Genomic DNA, 13,791 nt, shown 5'->3' on the forward strand with positions numbered 1-13,791 from the left:
GAGCTGCCCCCTGACCTCCGTACAATGGGGGACATACGCCTCTTCCGCCGAGCCCTAAAGACCTATCTGTTCCAAGAGGCCGGTCTGGCATAAATCTGAAATTCTAAAATTTTAAATTGGGTATAATTTTATATTATTATAGTGGGTTTTAGGACAGGACAAATAATTTAATTAGTTTTGAATATTTTTAAATATTATGATATTGCTGTTTTATTAATGTGCCTGTTCACCGCCCTGAGTCCCGCAAGGGAGAAGGGCGGTATATAAATCAAATAAATTTGAATTTGAATTTGAATTTGACGCGAACGATGTAGAGCTGGCCATGCCCACCCAGTAGGCCACACCCACTCCATCCACACCCACTCAGGCCGCACCCACCCTGGCCACCCCCACCCCCACCCCGAGGGCAACCGCAATGCTGATGCAGCCCTCAATGAAATTGAGTTTGACACCCCTGCCGTAGAAGATGCTTTATAGTTTTCTTGGCTAAGAACAAATGCAGCTGATACTACATCACAAGGTGATGGATTTTTCTTTACGTAGATTATGTGATACACTCCACATTTATTTAGTTTTTAGGAAAGAAAAGAGCAGGGGAGGTTGATTGTTACTTGCTCCTGTCTTCATAAAATAGACAAATAAAATTGTGACGTACTGATTTCATTGTTGTACCAAGCTCTGGATTGACTTAAGGGTGCCATTTTTGCAAAAATCCACATAGGTTCTAGAGATGTTTTTGACTTTCAGTTAGTGGTTTTTTTTTGTACTCAGCTAAGGTAGACCTATTTAGTTGATCCAACTTGTCCTCTTAATGTGATAAATAGATTTTGCAGGTTTGCATTTCAGACATATACATAAAAAAAAATGAGGTTAATGCTGGAATTAAGAGACTGTTGAGTCAAATTTACTCAGCAAATTTTATTTATTTATTATTGATTTAATATGTTGCTTGCCGTAACTGTTTTGAGTAACTTTGGTCGGCTTACAATAATATAAGAGCATAGATACAAGAGCATTAAAAATTAAAATTAAGTTTAACAATTAAATAAATAAAAAAATTAAAATAATATACTCAAACCAAAAGAAATAATAAAAGGTCAAAATAATCACAGAATGTTCGAAGTGAAATGATTCTTGTATGAGGAATGTTTTAAAGGAATATTTGAGAAAGATTGTTGACAGTAATAGATTTTGCTTGCAATGATTTAGAGTCAAACTGTCCTGTAGTCACTGCATCTCTTTAAAATGTTCTTCCTCCTGAGTTTATGATTTTGTTGGCTTTTTTTTTAAAAAAAAAACACACCTCTTTTAGAGCATGCTTTGATGTTTTAGGAAAAATATTTCATTTTGCTTAAAGACAGGATAGGTCTCAATTGTCGTTATTTGAGGACTACCTGTATAGAAAATGCATCCTACCTGGGTTGTTTAATACAATTAAAAACACCATCAAAAGCAAAATGTGGCTTCTTACACAGCTTAGTGTCTATGGCAGGGGTAGGCAACCTTGTCTCTTTTATGACTCATGGACTTCAACTCCCAGAATTCCTCAGCCAGGTTGTTCCATGCTGGCTCAGGAATTCTGGGAGTTGAAGTCCACGAGTCATAAAAGAGACAAGGTTGCCTACTCCTGGTCTATGGAGATTCTCAGCCATCCAGCTCATGGTTGACCCAAAGACAACTGGACTTCCTTGTTTTTCTTTGAAGATGTTTCGCTTCTCACCCAAAAAACTTCTTCAGCTCTGACTGGATGAGAAGAAGCTTCTTCAGCTCCAAGTGGCCTCAAAGACTCTCTGAAAGAATGCAAATGACCAGTTGTCTGCAAGTAGTATAAATATTTCCATTCTCCACCATTCAGTCAGAGCTGAAGAAGCTTCTTGGATGAGAAGTGAAACTTCTTCAAAAAAAAAAATAAGGAAGTTCCAGTTGCCTCTTGTTTTTCACTTTGGGTCACACAGCTTAGGTGTAGCCTCTAGTAAGTTTGCTGTGACTTGAATGTTTCGAAGTAGATAATAATGTCTAATGTGTAAAATAATGTCTACTTTTCCTTGCTAAAATATTTCCTCTGCACCATTTCAGTTATACATTCTAGCGTGGAAGTAAGATGTACTTTTGTGCTAAGCCAATTTTTGACTCTGACTTTACGAATAGTCCTGGACTTATAACATTTTTTTAGCGACTGTTTGAAGTCACAATGGCACTGAAAAAAGTTACTTATGACTGATTTTCACACTTATGACCATTGCAGCACCCCTGTGGTCACACGATCAAAATTTGGTGTTTGGCAACTGGCATGTGTTTACTATGTTGCAGGGTTACGAGGTCCCCATCTGTAACCTTTCTAGTCAGCTTCCGACAAAGATAATGGGGGAAGCCAGATTCATTTAACAACCACATGATTCATTTCACGACAGTGGTTCGCTTAACAAGTGTGGTAAATTGGGGCACAGTTCACTTAACAACTGTCTTGCTTAGCAATGGAAATGTTGGGCTCAGTTGTGGCCCTGAGTTGAGTACTACTTGTATTGTCTTAAACCAGGGGTAGGCAACCTTGGCTCTTTTATGACTCGTGGACTTCAACTCCCAGAATTCCTGAGCCAGCATGGCTCAGCTTGGAAACCTCTCCCTTTCCCCTCAGCATGGCTGGCTCAGGAATTCTGGGAGTTGAAGTCCACGAGTCATAAAAGAGCCAAGGTTGCCTACTCCTGTCTTAGACCAACTTGCAACTCTTGACTTCACTGGCTGTTCTGCTGTCTTTTCCACCCCTTGTTTCCAACAGAACTGCTTTTCTGTCAGCAATAGTCCAATCTGGATGGATTCCAGCACAGCTGCCCAGTGTAATTCTCTGGAAAAAAAGGTCGGCGGGGCTCAGAAATTAGCTCACATCACTGGCTCCCGGGCTTATGAGGTGAGAGCTGTTTGGAGAAGACAGTAGAGGAGAGGACCAAGAAGGTCTAATGGGAACATGGTCTAAGACAGAAGTCCCCAATCTGGGAATTGAAGTCCATACGTCTTAAAGTCCTTAAGGTTGAACAACACTGCTCAAATCACTAGAGTAGGGAAGATGTGATTCCTGTGGGATCAGGATCTTCATGCTGGCTTTAAATCTTCTAGAACAGGGGTTGCCTACCCCTGTTCTAGAAGATCACATGAAACGAACTGATGGATAAAGAAACTGGAAGAGAGCAGGATTGAATTGTTCATGATTAGGGTGGGGATGAGAATGGGAGGGATCTGGGAGATGAACCATTTCTACTTCCCACACACTCCCATCAAGGCTTCCAAAGTGTCCTGCTTAAGTTCAACCGATTGAGGGTGTTGTATGGCCTGAAGTCTCATCTTCTAGGGGTATATGAGAATGACCTTGAACAGGGTGGCTGGCTGAGGAACTCTGGAAGTTGAAGTCCACAAGTCTTAAAGTGGCCAAGTGGAGACCCCTGACCTTGAGAGACAGCAGAAGAGGGAGACACAGCCTAGCCTAGACAACAGTTTGATAATCAAAATCTGAGTTATGAGAGTGGTGGTGGAGAACACATCCCAAAGGAGACTTGCAAGATTTGACATCAACCTTTTGAGGTAGTCCAGATAAGAAACACCCAACCATGAGTACTAACTTTATTTTTATAATATGAGTGCAATAACCGAATCTTGCAAGCCTGAAAGTTATCTCTCCTCTCCCTACGGAGATCATTCTGAGATCCTTTTTCCATCTCCACCCCACCCCAATCCCCCCAGACTCAAACGTCATTTAATACAGAGTTCCCCAACTTTTCTCGCTTTGCACACTGGCAGGGGAGGGGGGGGAGAGAGGATGGTTCCGTGTGAGTGGGGGACAAGCACGCGCACATGTGCAGCCGTCTGTCCACCTGCTGCTTGCACAAGTGGAGCACCTGTTCATGCACTTGCCCGCCATTTCTGCGGCCCGGTTCCCAATGGCTCAATGGCTGATTTAATAGCCATTGTCAAGGCAGCAACTCTTCCTTCAGTCTCCCAAGGTCATTTGCACATACTGTTCCAGGTGTGCACACATTTGTGTTGCACATTCCACTTCTGATACGAATGAATCACTCCTGCAAATTTTAAAAATCTTGCCTAAATGTCCAGAAACATCACTTTCCATGATTTATTGTTTCTGAAATACATATTATGGGGAAATCTATTTTTCAGTTATCTTTTTAAACTCTAGGTGAGTTAAACATTTACCTGTCAATGCATTATCATTTGTTTTATGCCTATTGCATCTGAATAGCAACTGCTGTTATGCCTTTAATAAATTAAAATATCCAGGGTGCAATGCCTTGGACTCATTATGCTGAGTTAATTATTATTGACTCCATTTGCAATTTGTGTTCCTAAATATTGGTAGCCTGTCCTTTCTCAGCGTTTTACAGGAAACCAGATAGCGAAGATTTACAGCCGGGATCCTGAAGTCTATTCACAAACTGAGGTTTGCTAATCTTCTCCTCATTTATTGGGAATCATAACTAATTTAGGTTTTATTATGGTTTGCAAGGGGAACTTATCACAATGCTGGTTCAAATTACATTAGCATAAATATGGTAACAAAAAACCCCTCATTAAAGAGAAAATGGAAAAGAAATCTATGCAAGAAGGTTCAGTAAAAGTGGCTGCTGATGCTGCATCACATTAATCTGAATGGTTAATATTAGCTATTTTGTTAACTGAAGGCTTACTTTTATGCCAGAAATGCAATTCTAGATATGATCCCTTCTCCTATAGAAAATGGGGGAGATTAGAGATGGGGGTTATTAACTGATGAATTTATTTTCCTTTTTTTAAAAATGTTTGGTTGTCTCTTCCAATGCAGTTCCAAAATGCATTGCAAACATTAGCTAAATTAGCTTTTGATCGAGTGACTTTCAAAATGCATCAGGTCTGAGCGGGTGCATGGGTATCCACGGATGGTAGGGGATAGGGCAGACATGTCAAACACAAGGCCCGGGGGCCGGATGTGGCCCGCGAAGTGGTTTCATGTGGCCCGTGAAGCCATCCTGGAAACAGTGAGGGAATGGCCGCCGCTGCCTTAGCCCTGGCCCAGGCCGGCCGGGAGCCAATGTACAATTTTGTGGTGGCCATCTATGCTGAAACGCATTCAGTCTTAGCTCCACAAGGCCGTCCGGAAACAGCGAGGAACCAGCCCCTGCCGTGTCGGCCCCGCCCCCGGGTGCATGCTGGGGAGGTGTCACCCTTTGTGAGGAATGAAGAAATGGACCATGCCTTGGCGCTTGCCCCGGTCCCCCCCCTTCTGCCAGAGACCCTCAGATCTCTCCCACTCCTGCCCAGGCCTCCACAGGCACCCTTGACGCGAACAATGTAGAGCTGGCCATGCCTACCCAATAGGCCATACCCACTCCAGCCACACCCACCCAGTAGGTTGCACCCACCCTGGCCACACACACCCCGACTCCCCCCGAGGGCAACCGCAATGCTGATGCAGCCCTCAATGAAATTGAGTTTGACACCCCTGGGATAGGGGCAAATGAGGGAATGATACAAATAACACCCCTTTTGTAACTCGACTCGCGATATTCCCTGCTGTTATCTAAGAGCCCGGCTTGCATGATTTTATTTATTTAATTTATTAAATTTGCAAGTGTGATGGAGTGTTGTTGGCTGGATTCCCAGGAAGGAGAAGGCACATTCCAAAGGAATAAGAGGGTCCAGATAGTTTGTGTTACAGAAAGAGGGTGAAGAAAGCCTCCCCTTAATAATCCTTAGAGCCGGGGTCCCCAATCGTCAGGCTATGGATCAGTGCCGGTCCGTGGCCTGTTAGGAACTGAGCTGCATAGCTGGGGATGCGGGACGGCTGAGTGAGCAAAGTTATCTCTCTATTTGCAGCTGTTCCCCACCTCAGATCACCTCAGATCAGTGGTTCTCAACCTGTGGGTCGGGACCCCATTTGGGGTCGATTGACCATTTCACGGGGGTCGCCAAGCAAGGCTGTCCGCCATTTTTTTTGTCCATTTTTTCCCCTTTTCGGGCGGGTGCCTTACCTCCCTTGAGCTGGGCCAGCTGGTGGTCGGCCTGCTCTGTCTCTGCCGCTTGCCAGCTACGCCTCGGCTGGCGCAGGGGGCGGAACCACGCATGCGTGGCGCTCCCAGGCAGGGAAAGTCCTCGATTTACGACCGGTTGCGTAGTCCTCGACTTACGACCGGTTTAGTCCTCGACTTACGACCGGTTTAGTCCTCGACTTACGACCGGTTTAGTCCTCGACTTACGACCGGTTGGGGTCGCGGCATTAAAAAGGTTGAGAACCACTGCCTCAGATCATCACCAGCTCAGATCATCAAGTATTATATTATCCTAGGAGTGCAAACCCTGCTGTAAACAGAGACGGAGAGAGTAGCGGTCAAGACTGATGTCAGCCCCTAAAGCCAAGATTGACACGTGTGATTCTTCCAAGCTCAGTTTTTTATTGTTTCCACACCCATAGACAGGATCTCCAAGCCTCCTGACCTTCCTGAAATGCTTAAAGACTGGCTCTGCTAGTAGGCTTGGAGCCCCAATGAGGGGTCTTCACATTGCGGATGGTTGACAGACTTAATAAGAGATACCACCTTCCCCCCTGGTCATCCTACACCCTCCCTCCCCATCTTTTAATTAGGGCTGTGTATTTATCTTTTTATCACTTAGTTCCTATTGTGTGTAAGCTTCGTAAAACTTTATCTTTTTAATATTGTAAACCACCCAGAGTTACCTTAGGGTAAGGTGGGTGGTCAATAAATTTAATAGATAGATAGATAGATAGATAGATAGATAGATAGATAGATAGATAGATAGATAGATAGATAGATAGATAGATAGATAGATAGATGTAGATAGGTAGGTAGGTAGGTAGGTAGGTAGGTAGGTGGATGGATGGATGGATGGATGGATGGATGGATGGATGGATGGATGTAGATAGACAGACAGACAGACAGATAGATAGATAGATAGAAAGATGTAGGTAGGTAGGTAGGTAGGTAGATAGATAGCTGGATGGATGGATGGATGGATGGATGGATGGATGGATGGGTGGATGGATGTACACAGACAGACAGACAGACAGACAGACAGACAGAAAGATGTAGGTAGGTAGGTAGGTAGATAGCTGGATGGATGGATGGATGGATGTAGATAGACAGACAGACAGATAGATAGATAGAAAGATGTAGGTAGGTAGGTAGGTAGATAGCTGGATGGATGGATGTAGACAGACAGACAGATAGATAGAAAGATGTAGGTAGGTAGGTAGATAGATAGCTGGATGGATGGATGTAGATAGACAGACAGACAGATAGATAGCTAGATAGATAGATGGATGTAAGTAGGTAGATTAAATAGATAGAGAGATAGAGAGAGAGATGTAGGTAGGTAGGTAAGAAGGTAGATAGAGATAGATAGATAGATGTAGGTAGGTAGGTAGGTAGATAGATAGCTGGATGGATGGGTGGATGGATGTAGACAGACAGACAGACAGACAGATGTAGGTAGGTAGGTAGATGGATGGATGGATGGATGGATGGATGGATGTAGATAGACAGACAGTCAGACAGACAGACAGACAGACAGATAGATAGAAAGATGTAGGTAGGTAGGTAGATAGATAGCTGGATGGATGGATGGATGTAGATAGACAGACAGACAGACAGACAGACAGACAGACAGACAGACAGACAGACAGACAGATAGATAGATAGATAGATAGATAGATAGATAGATAGATAGATAGAAAGATGTAGGTAGGTAGGTAGATAGCTGGATGGATGTAGATAGACAGACAGATAGAAAGATGTAGGTAGGTAGGTAGGTAGCTGGATGGATGGATGTAGATAGACAGACAGACAGATAGATAGCTAGATAGATAGATGGATGTAGGTAGGTAGGTAGATTAAATAGATATATATAGAGAGAGGTAGGTAGGTAGGTAGGAAGGTAGATAGATATAGGTAGGTAGGTAGGTAGGTAGGTAGGTAGGTAGGTAGATAGATAGATAGATAGATAGATAGATAGATAGATAGATAGATAGATAGATAGATAGATAGATAGATAGATAGATAGATAGATAGATAGATAGATAGATCTTGCCAGGCTAAGTACTTTCCTCTCAGTATCTCCCACATAGTCTGAGAACTATTAAGGAGGGACCGTCTTCACCCTCTTTTTCTCGCACAAAATATCTGGATTGGGTTGTCTCTTATTCTTCTGGGATGCACCCCCTCCCTACTGGGAACCCACCTCCTTATTACATCCCATCACATTATGGCTGCCCGCTTCAGCAAGTGACTGAGATGACACATTTAAACAGAATATTTGGATTCTGGGAATGCTGAGTATGAGTAGGGGAATAAATCAGAGCTTACTGTATGGCTTAGCACAGTTTGGAAACCCAGTTGTAGCATAAGATTCTACTTGCCTCTGTTCTTAGATGATTTCAACCAACAGAAGCTGTTTTTCTGGTCTTCTTGCTTTTTCATCCTTTTAATGGCAGACGCTGTGAGTATAGCTAGACTCCGATCTATTTCCTCCCAATATAAAATGATGCAGAGAAGACGAGCTAATTTTTTTTATTTATTTATTTGATTTTATCCCATCCTTATTACTTTGTAAGAAACTCCAGGAGGTGAATATACGTAATACTCCTTCCTCCTCCTATCTTCCCCATAACCTCTTGTAAAGATTTTCTTTTCAGTTTGTTGGAAATCCATGGGTTTGTGTGCGTAAGGGAGAGGAAGAGAGAGAGGTTTCTGGTAGCTTAAGTCTTTTGCAACACAAAAAAACCCCCCAAAAAAACCAAAGCAAAATCTTGCAACAATTAAGCACTCTCAAATCTTCTTTCTGAAAACAATATTTTTAAGTGCTTGCTGAACTCAATGGGAGTTTCAAAAAATCTGTTTTGAATTTCTGTAAAACAGAAACAAATGCCATATATGTCATGTGTCTGATTAACGAAACACTTCAAAGAACTTTCAGGCATTTTTTTTAACCTAAAAAGCTTTTATTAGTATTACAGAGTGTCAGCACAGCATGGTGGAATGCTAAGATCTGAATTTCCCTTCCTTTGCTCATAACGTTCCAGGCATTTCCCCCTCCCCTATTTTGGGGTCATGATTCACATCTTCCAATTAACCTGGAGGGCAAAGATTCACTTCCTTTTCTTTTTCCCCGGGCTTTCCTTATTTTCTCCTCCCCTTTCCCTGTCACCCGATTTAACTCTAAAAATACCAGACAGTTCTGCATATATTGTCAAAGCAAGAATATTCAATATTAGCAGCGTTGACAATATGTTTATTAGCTTGTTTGGTTGTCCATTTATTTCTTTTTCTTTCCTTCCTTCAGAAAATTTCCTTGGTGAGCAGTTTTGCAGCCTCTCTGTTCCTAGGTGCCTACGCTCCCATAGATTATAGCGACGGTAAGTGACATGTACTCTTTTTCTAATGTGCTTAACCCCACACTGAGTTGTAGGAAAGAATAGACACAAGTGGGATGTCCTCTTTTGGGTGAACAGAGGTCACTCAAAAATGGAGAGGGTCCTTGAAAAATGAAGTAGGTCTCTTTATACAGGTAGTTCTCAACTTAGGACCACAATGGAGCCGAAAATTTATGTTGCTGAGAAATTTGTTAAGTGAATTTTGCCCCATTTTATGACTTTTCTTGCCACATTTATTAAGCGAATCATTGCAGTTGTTAAATTAGTAACGGTTGTTAAGCGAATCTGGTTTCCCCATTGACTTTGCTTGTCAGAAGGTAGCAAAAAGTGATCACATGACCCCGGGACGCTGCGACCGTCATAAATATGAGCCAGTTCCCAAGCATCTGAATTTTGATCACATGACCATGGGGATGCTGCAATAGTCATAAGTGTGGAAAATGGTCAGAAGTCACTTTTTTCAGTGCTGTTATGACTTTGAACAATCACTTAGCGAACTGTTGTAAGTCAAGGACTACTTGTATTCTGTTTAGTTAAGTAGGTCAAATGTACTGGCTTCAAGTCCATTTTGGCTTGGGATTAGCTGAGACATCCATAATTTGAGGATTCAGGATTCTGTTTGGCCTTGCGAAGTCCTGAGTGTGGTCTTCAGAAAGTTTCAAAAGTTATAAGATTATATTCTTTTAATGTGACATAAGGGGAATGTGTTTAAATGGATGAAGATTAACCTCATTTAACTTTAATTAATATACATGTTGATCAAATCATTTTTTCCCTATAAAAACCATTTCCTTCTTTGTGGTTTGAGACCTTTGGCTCCGAATCCAAAGTATGTCTTTGGAGACTTCTGGCTGAGCTTTCTTTTTCTGAAACTGTCTGGATTGGCTCCTTGCAACTGGATGTCTTTATAGAACGTGTGTCAGGCTGCAAAAACGTCATGGTTCTTCCAAGAAGATGTATTTATTGTTTTGTACTTTTTGGTGTTGTTGCCCTTTTTTCTTGGAAGGGTCTAACACAGCTGGACCTTAAATGATGTCCAGTTTTTTCCCCGATTTAGTTTCTTTTCTACTGAGTAAGGTCAGAAGAAATCAGACTAGGCCTACTAAATTGCTCCATCCTAATCCAGCGTTTGTTTTTCCTAGTACCTAGCAGATGCCTCTGCTCACAAGCGGAAGAATTTTGCCACTCTTTCTCTGCAACTAATATTTAGAGGGATGCTACCTTCAAACCAGAAGGTAAACCAACCAACCAAACAATCAGACTAATACAGATAGTCCTTGACTTACAATAGTTCATTTGGTGACTGTTCAAAGTTATGGTGGCACGGAAAAAAGCGAGTTATGGCTGTTTTTCACACTTTCGATCGTTGCAGCTTCCCCATGCTGATGTGTTCAAAATTCAAACACTTGGCGACTGACTCATACTTACCACAGTTTCAGTGTCTTAGGATCATGTGATCACTTTTTGTGACCTTTTGATAAGTAAAGTCAATGGGTAAGCTAGATTCACTTAACACTTAGTTTTACTAACTTAACAAGTGCAGTGATTTACTTAACAATTGTGGCAAAAAAGGTTGTAAAATGGAGCAAAATTTAGAATAGAGTAGAGTAGAGTAAGTAGAGTAGAGTAGAATAGAGTAGAGTAGAGTAGAGTAGAGTAGAGTAGAGTAGAGTAGAGTAGAATAGAATAGAATAGAACAGAACAGAACAGAATAGAATAGAATAGAATAGAACTGGAAGGGACCCTAGAGGTCTTCTAGTCCCTCCCCCTGCTCAAACGGGAGAACCTACACCATCTCAGACAGGTGAATGTCTAGTCTCTTCTTAAAAATTTCCAATGACGGAGCACCCACGATCTCTGGAGGCAAAGCTGTTCCACTGGTTGATTGTCCTCAGTGTCAGGAAGTTTCTCCTTAATTCCAGGCTGCTTCTCTCTTTGATCAGTTTCCAACCATTGTTTCTCGTCTTCCCTCTGGTGCTTTGGTGAACAACCTGACCCCCTCTGCCTTGTGGCAGCCCCTCAGATACTGGAACACTGCTATCATGTCTCCCCTAGTTCTTCTTTTCTTTAGACTAGCCAAATCCAAGTCCCACAGCCGTTCTTCGTATGTTTTAGTCTCCAGGTCTTTCTTACTTAACAACTGTCTCGCTTAGCCAACAGAAATTTGGAGCTCTATTGTGGTCGTAAGTTGAGGACTACATGTAGACGAATCACTCCAGAAATTCCTCCAAACCCATCAAAGGGAGTGCCCATTACCAAATCTTACAGTAATAATTTCTGAAGACAAAGACGATACCAATATAGATAATCCTTGACTTACAACCATTCATTTAGTAAAAGTTAAACCAGCATTGAAAAAAGTGACTTATGGCTGGTTCTTGCGCAATTCCCATGGTCATGGGATCAGAATTTGGGTGGCATGTATTTAAAACGGCTCCAGTGTCCCAAGGTCCTGTGATTGTCATTGGCAACTTTCCCAGATGGCTTCCGACGAGCACAGTCAATGGGAGAAGCCCGATTTGCTTAATGACCATTTGAGCCACTTAGCAACTGCAATGATTCGCTTAACAACTGTGACAAAAAAGATTGTAAAATCGGGTGCTGCTCATTTAACATCCACCTACCTTAGCAGTAGAAATTGTGGTTGTAAATTGAGGACGAACGGTACTATTTGGCTTACATTTGATACAAGCTGGCATTCTCCTGTTTTGTTAATTAGCTTACAATCCTGACCAAGAAGGAATCGTGCATATCATTTGCATTGGTAATGTGGCTACTCAGGTGGTATTTAATCATAATTAAAGATAAGAGGGAATCTCTTTGGGGAGAGAATTCTATTAAAAAATCCAGTAAACTCCACCAGACAATGTGTATCACAAATGAACAATCTGGAATGAAGTTTAATCCATTTCCTGGAGATGCAAATCTCTTCCTATAGAACGTTTTGTATTTCTGTGGATTGATTTTTATTTATTTTTGTGGAAAGAAGTGCCCCAAAGCATTAGGCATATTTTTATTTATTCTGTGTGGATTTTTTTTCAAAGCAAGAAACTTGAAACTAATCGACTTAAATGTGTCATTTGATGTATTGTACTTTCTGAATCAACCACCAGTAACATCCTTCTAGGATGGAGATGTATTAATTTCCTACTCACGAATCCACCGTCCAATGAATCCTCAAGGTGACCCAATTTGCCTCTGACTTTGATTATTCCTTTATTGCTCTGTTCTTTGGCAAAGTTTAAAAACATAACTGGGAAATAACCCTTTACTTTAGCACAGACATGTCAAACACAAGGCCCAGGGGCCGGATGCGGCCCGTGAAGTGGTTTCATGTGGCCCGCGAAGCCATCCTGGAAACAGTGAGGGAACGGTCCCCGCTGCCTTGGCCCAGGCCAGCTGGGAGCCAATGTACAATTTTGTGGTGGCCATCTATGCTGAAACACATTCAGTCTTAGCCCCACAAGGTCATCTGGAAACAGCGAGGAACCAGTCCCTGCCGTGGTGGCCCCACCCCCTGGGTGCCTGCTGGGGAGGTTCACCCTTTGTGAGGAATGAAGAAATGGACCATGCCTTGGCGCTTGCCCCAGTCCTACCCCCTTCTGCCAGAGACCCTCAGATCTGTCCCACTCCTGCCCAGGCCCCCACAGGCACCCTTGACGCAAACGATGTAGAGCTGGCCATGCCCACCCAGTAGGCCACACCTCCAGCCACACCCACCCAGTAGGATGCACCCACCCTGGCCACACCCACCCGGCCCCCCAAGGGCAAAAGCAATGCTGATGCAGCCCTCAATGAAATTGAGTTTGACACCCCTGCTTTAGCAGAATAGATGCTTGTGTATCCACCAGTTTGTATTGCGTGGAAGTAACAAAAGGGATAGACTCTGTTTGGTGTAGAGGTGAAGGCATCAGGCTAGAATTCATGAGATCCTGAGTTTGAATTCTGCCTTAGGGTATAAAACCACCTGGGTGACCTTGGGCCGGTCTTCTATCTCAACCCTAAAAAAGCGGCAATGGCAAACTGCTTTTGAAAAAACCTTCCGAAGAAAACTCTAGGGATTTCTTTGTGTGGTTTCATCAGACATGATTGAAGAGAAGATACTGTAAATAGATAAACAAATAGAAATCTTGGAAGAGGAAGGATTTCATTTAAAGTCTTCCAAGAAAAGAGTAGAGAAACCTTCCTAGAATTTTCAAATTATTTGAAAATCTCGTAACTTCATTCTCACACATTGAAAGGATCTGACTGAGGAATCTTTCAGCGATGACTCATCCAGTTCCAGATCTGCCACAAACTCCTGGAAAAGCGAGTATTGCCATCATCATCATCATCAACATCAGCATCAACATCATCATCATCAT

At 42.4% G+C, this 13,791-nt stretch overlaps 1 protein-coding gene across 1 annotated transcript in view; it reads left to right on the forward strand.

The window, feature by feature from the left end:
• Positions 1–13,791, forward strand: part of XYLB (xylulokinase) — a 141,363-nt gene that overhangs the window by 26,677 nt on the left and 100,895 nt on the right. Inside the window, exons 6-8 of the mRNA XM_015832537.1 lie at positions 2,777–2,905; positions 4,379–4,444; positions 9,337–9,409. Of these exons, the coding sequence (XP_015688023.1) occupies positions 2,777–2,905; positions 4,379–4,444; positions 9,337–9,409 (268 nt within the window). The remainder of the gene's footprint in view (positions 1–2,776; positions 2,906–4,378; positions 4,445–9,336; positions 9,410–13,791) is intronic.

Source organism: Protobothrops mucrosquamatus, unplaced genomic scaffold (assembly GCF_001527695.2).
Source record: "Protobothrops mucrosquamatus isolate PMUCROS unplaced genomic scaffold, P.Mucros_1.0 scaffold5, whole genome shotgun sequence".
In the NCBI taxonomy this organism is placed as follows: domain Eukaryota; kingdom Metazoa; phylum Chordata; class Lepidosauria; order Squamata; family Viperidae; genus Protobothrops; species Protobothrops mucrosquamatus.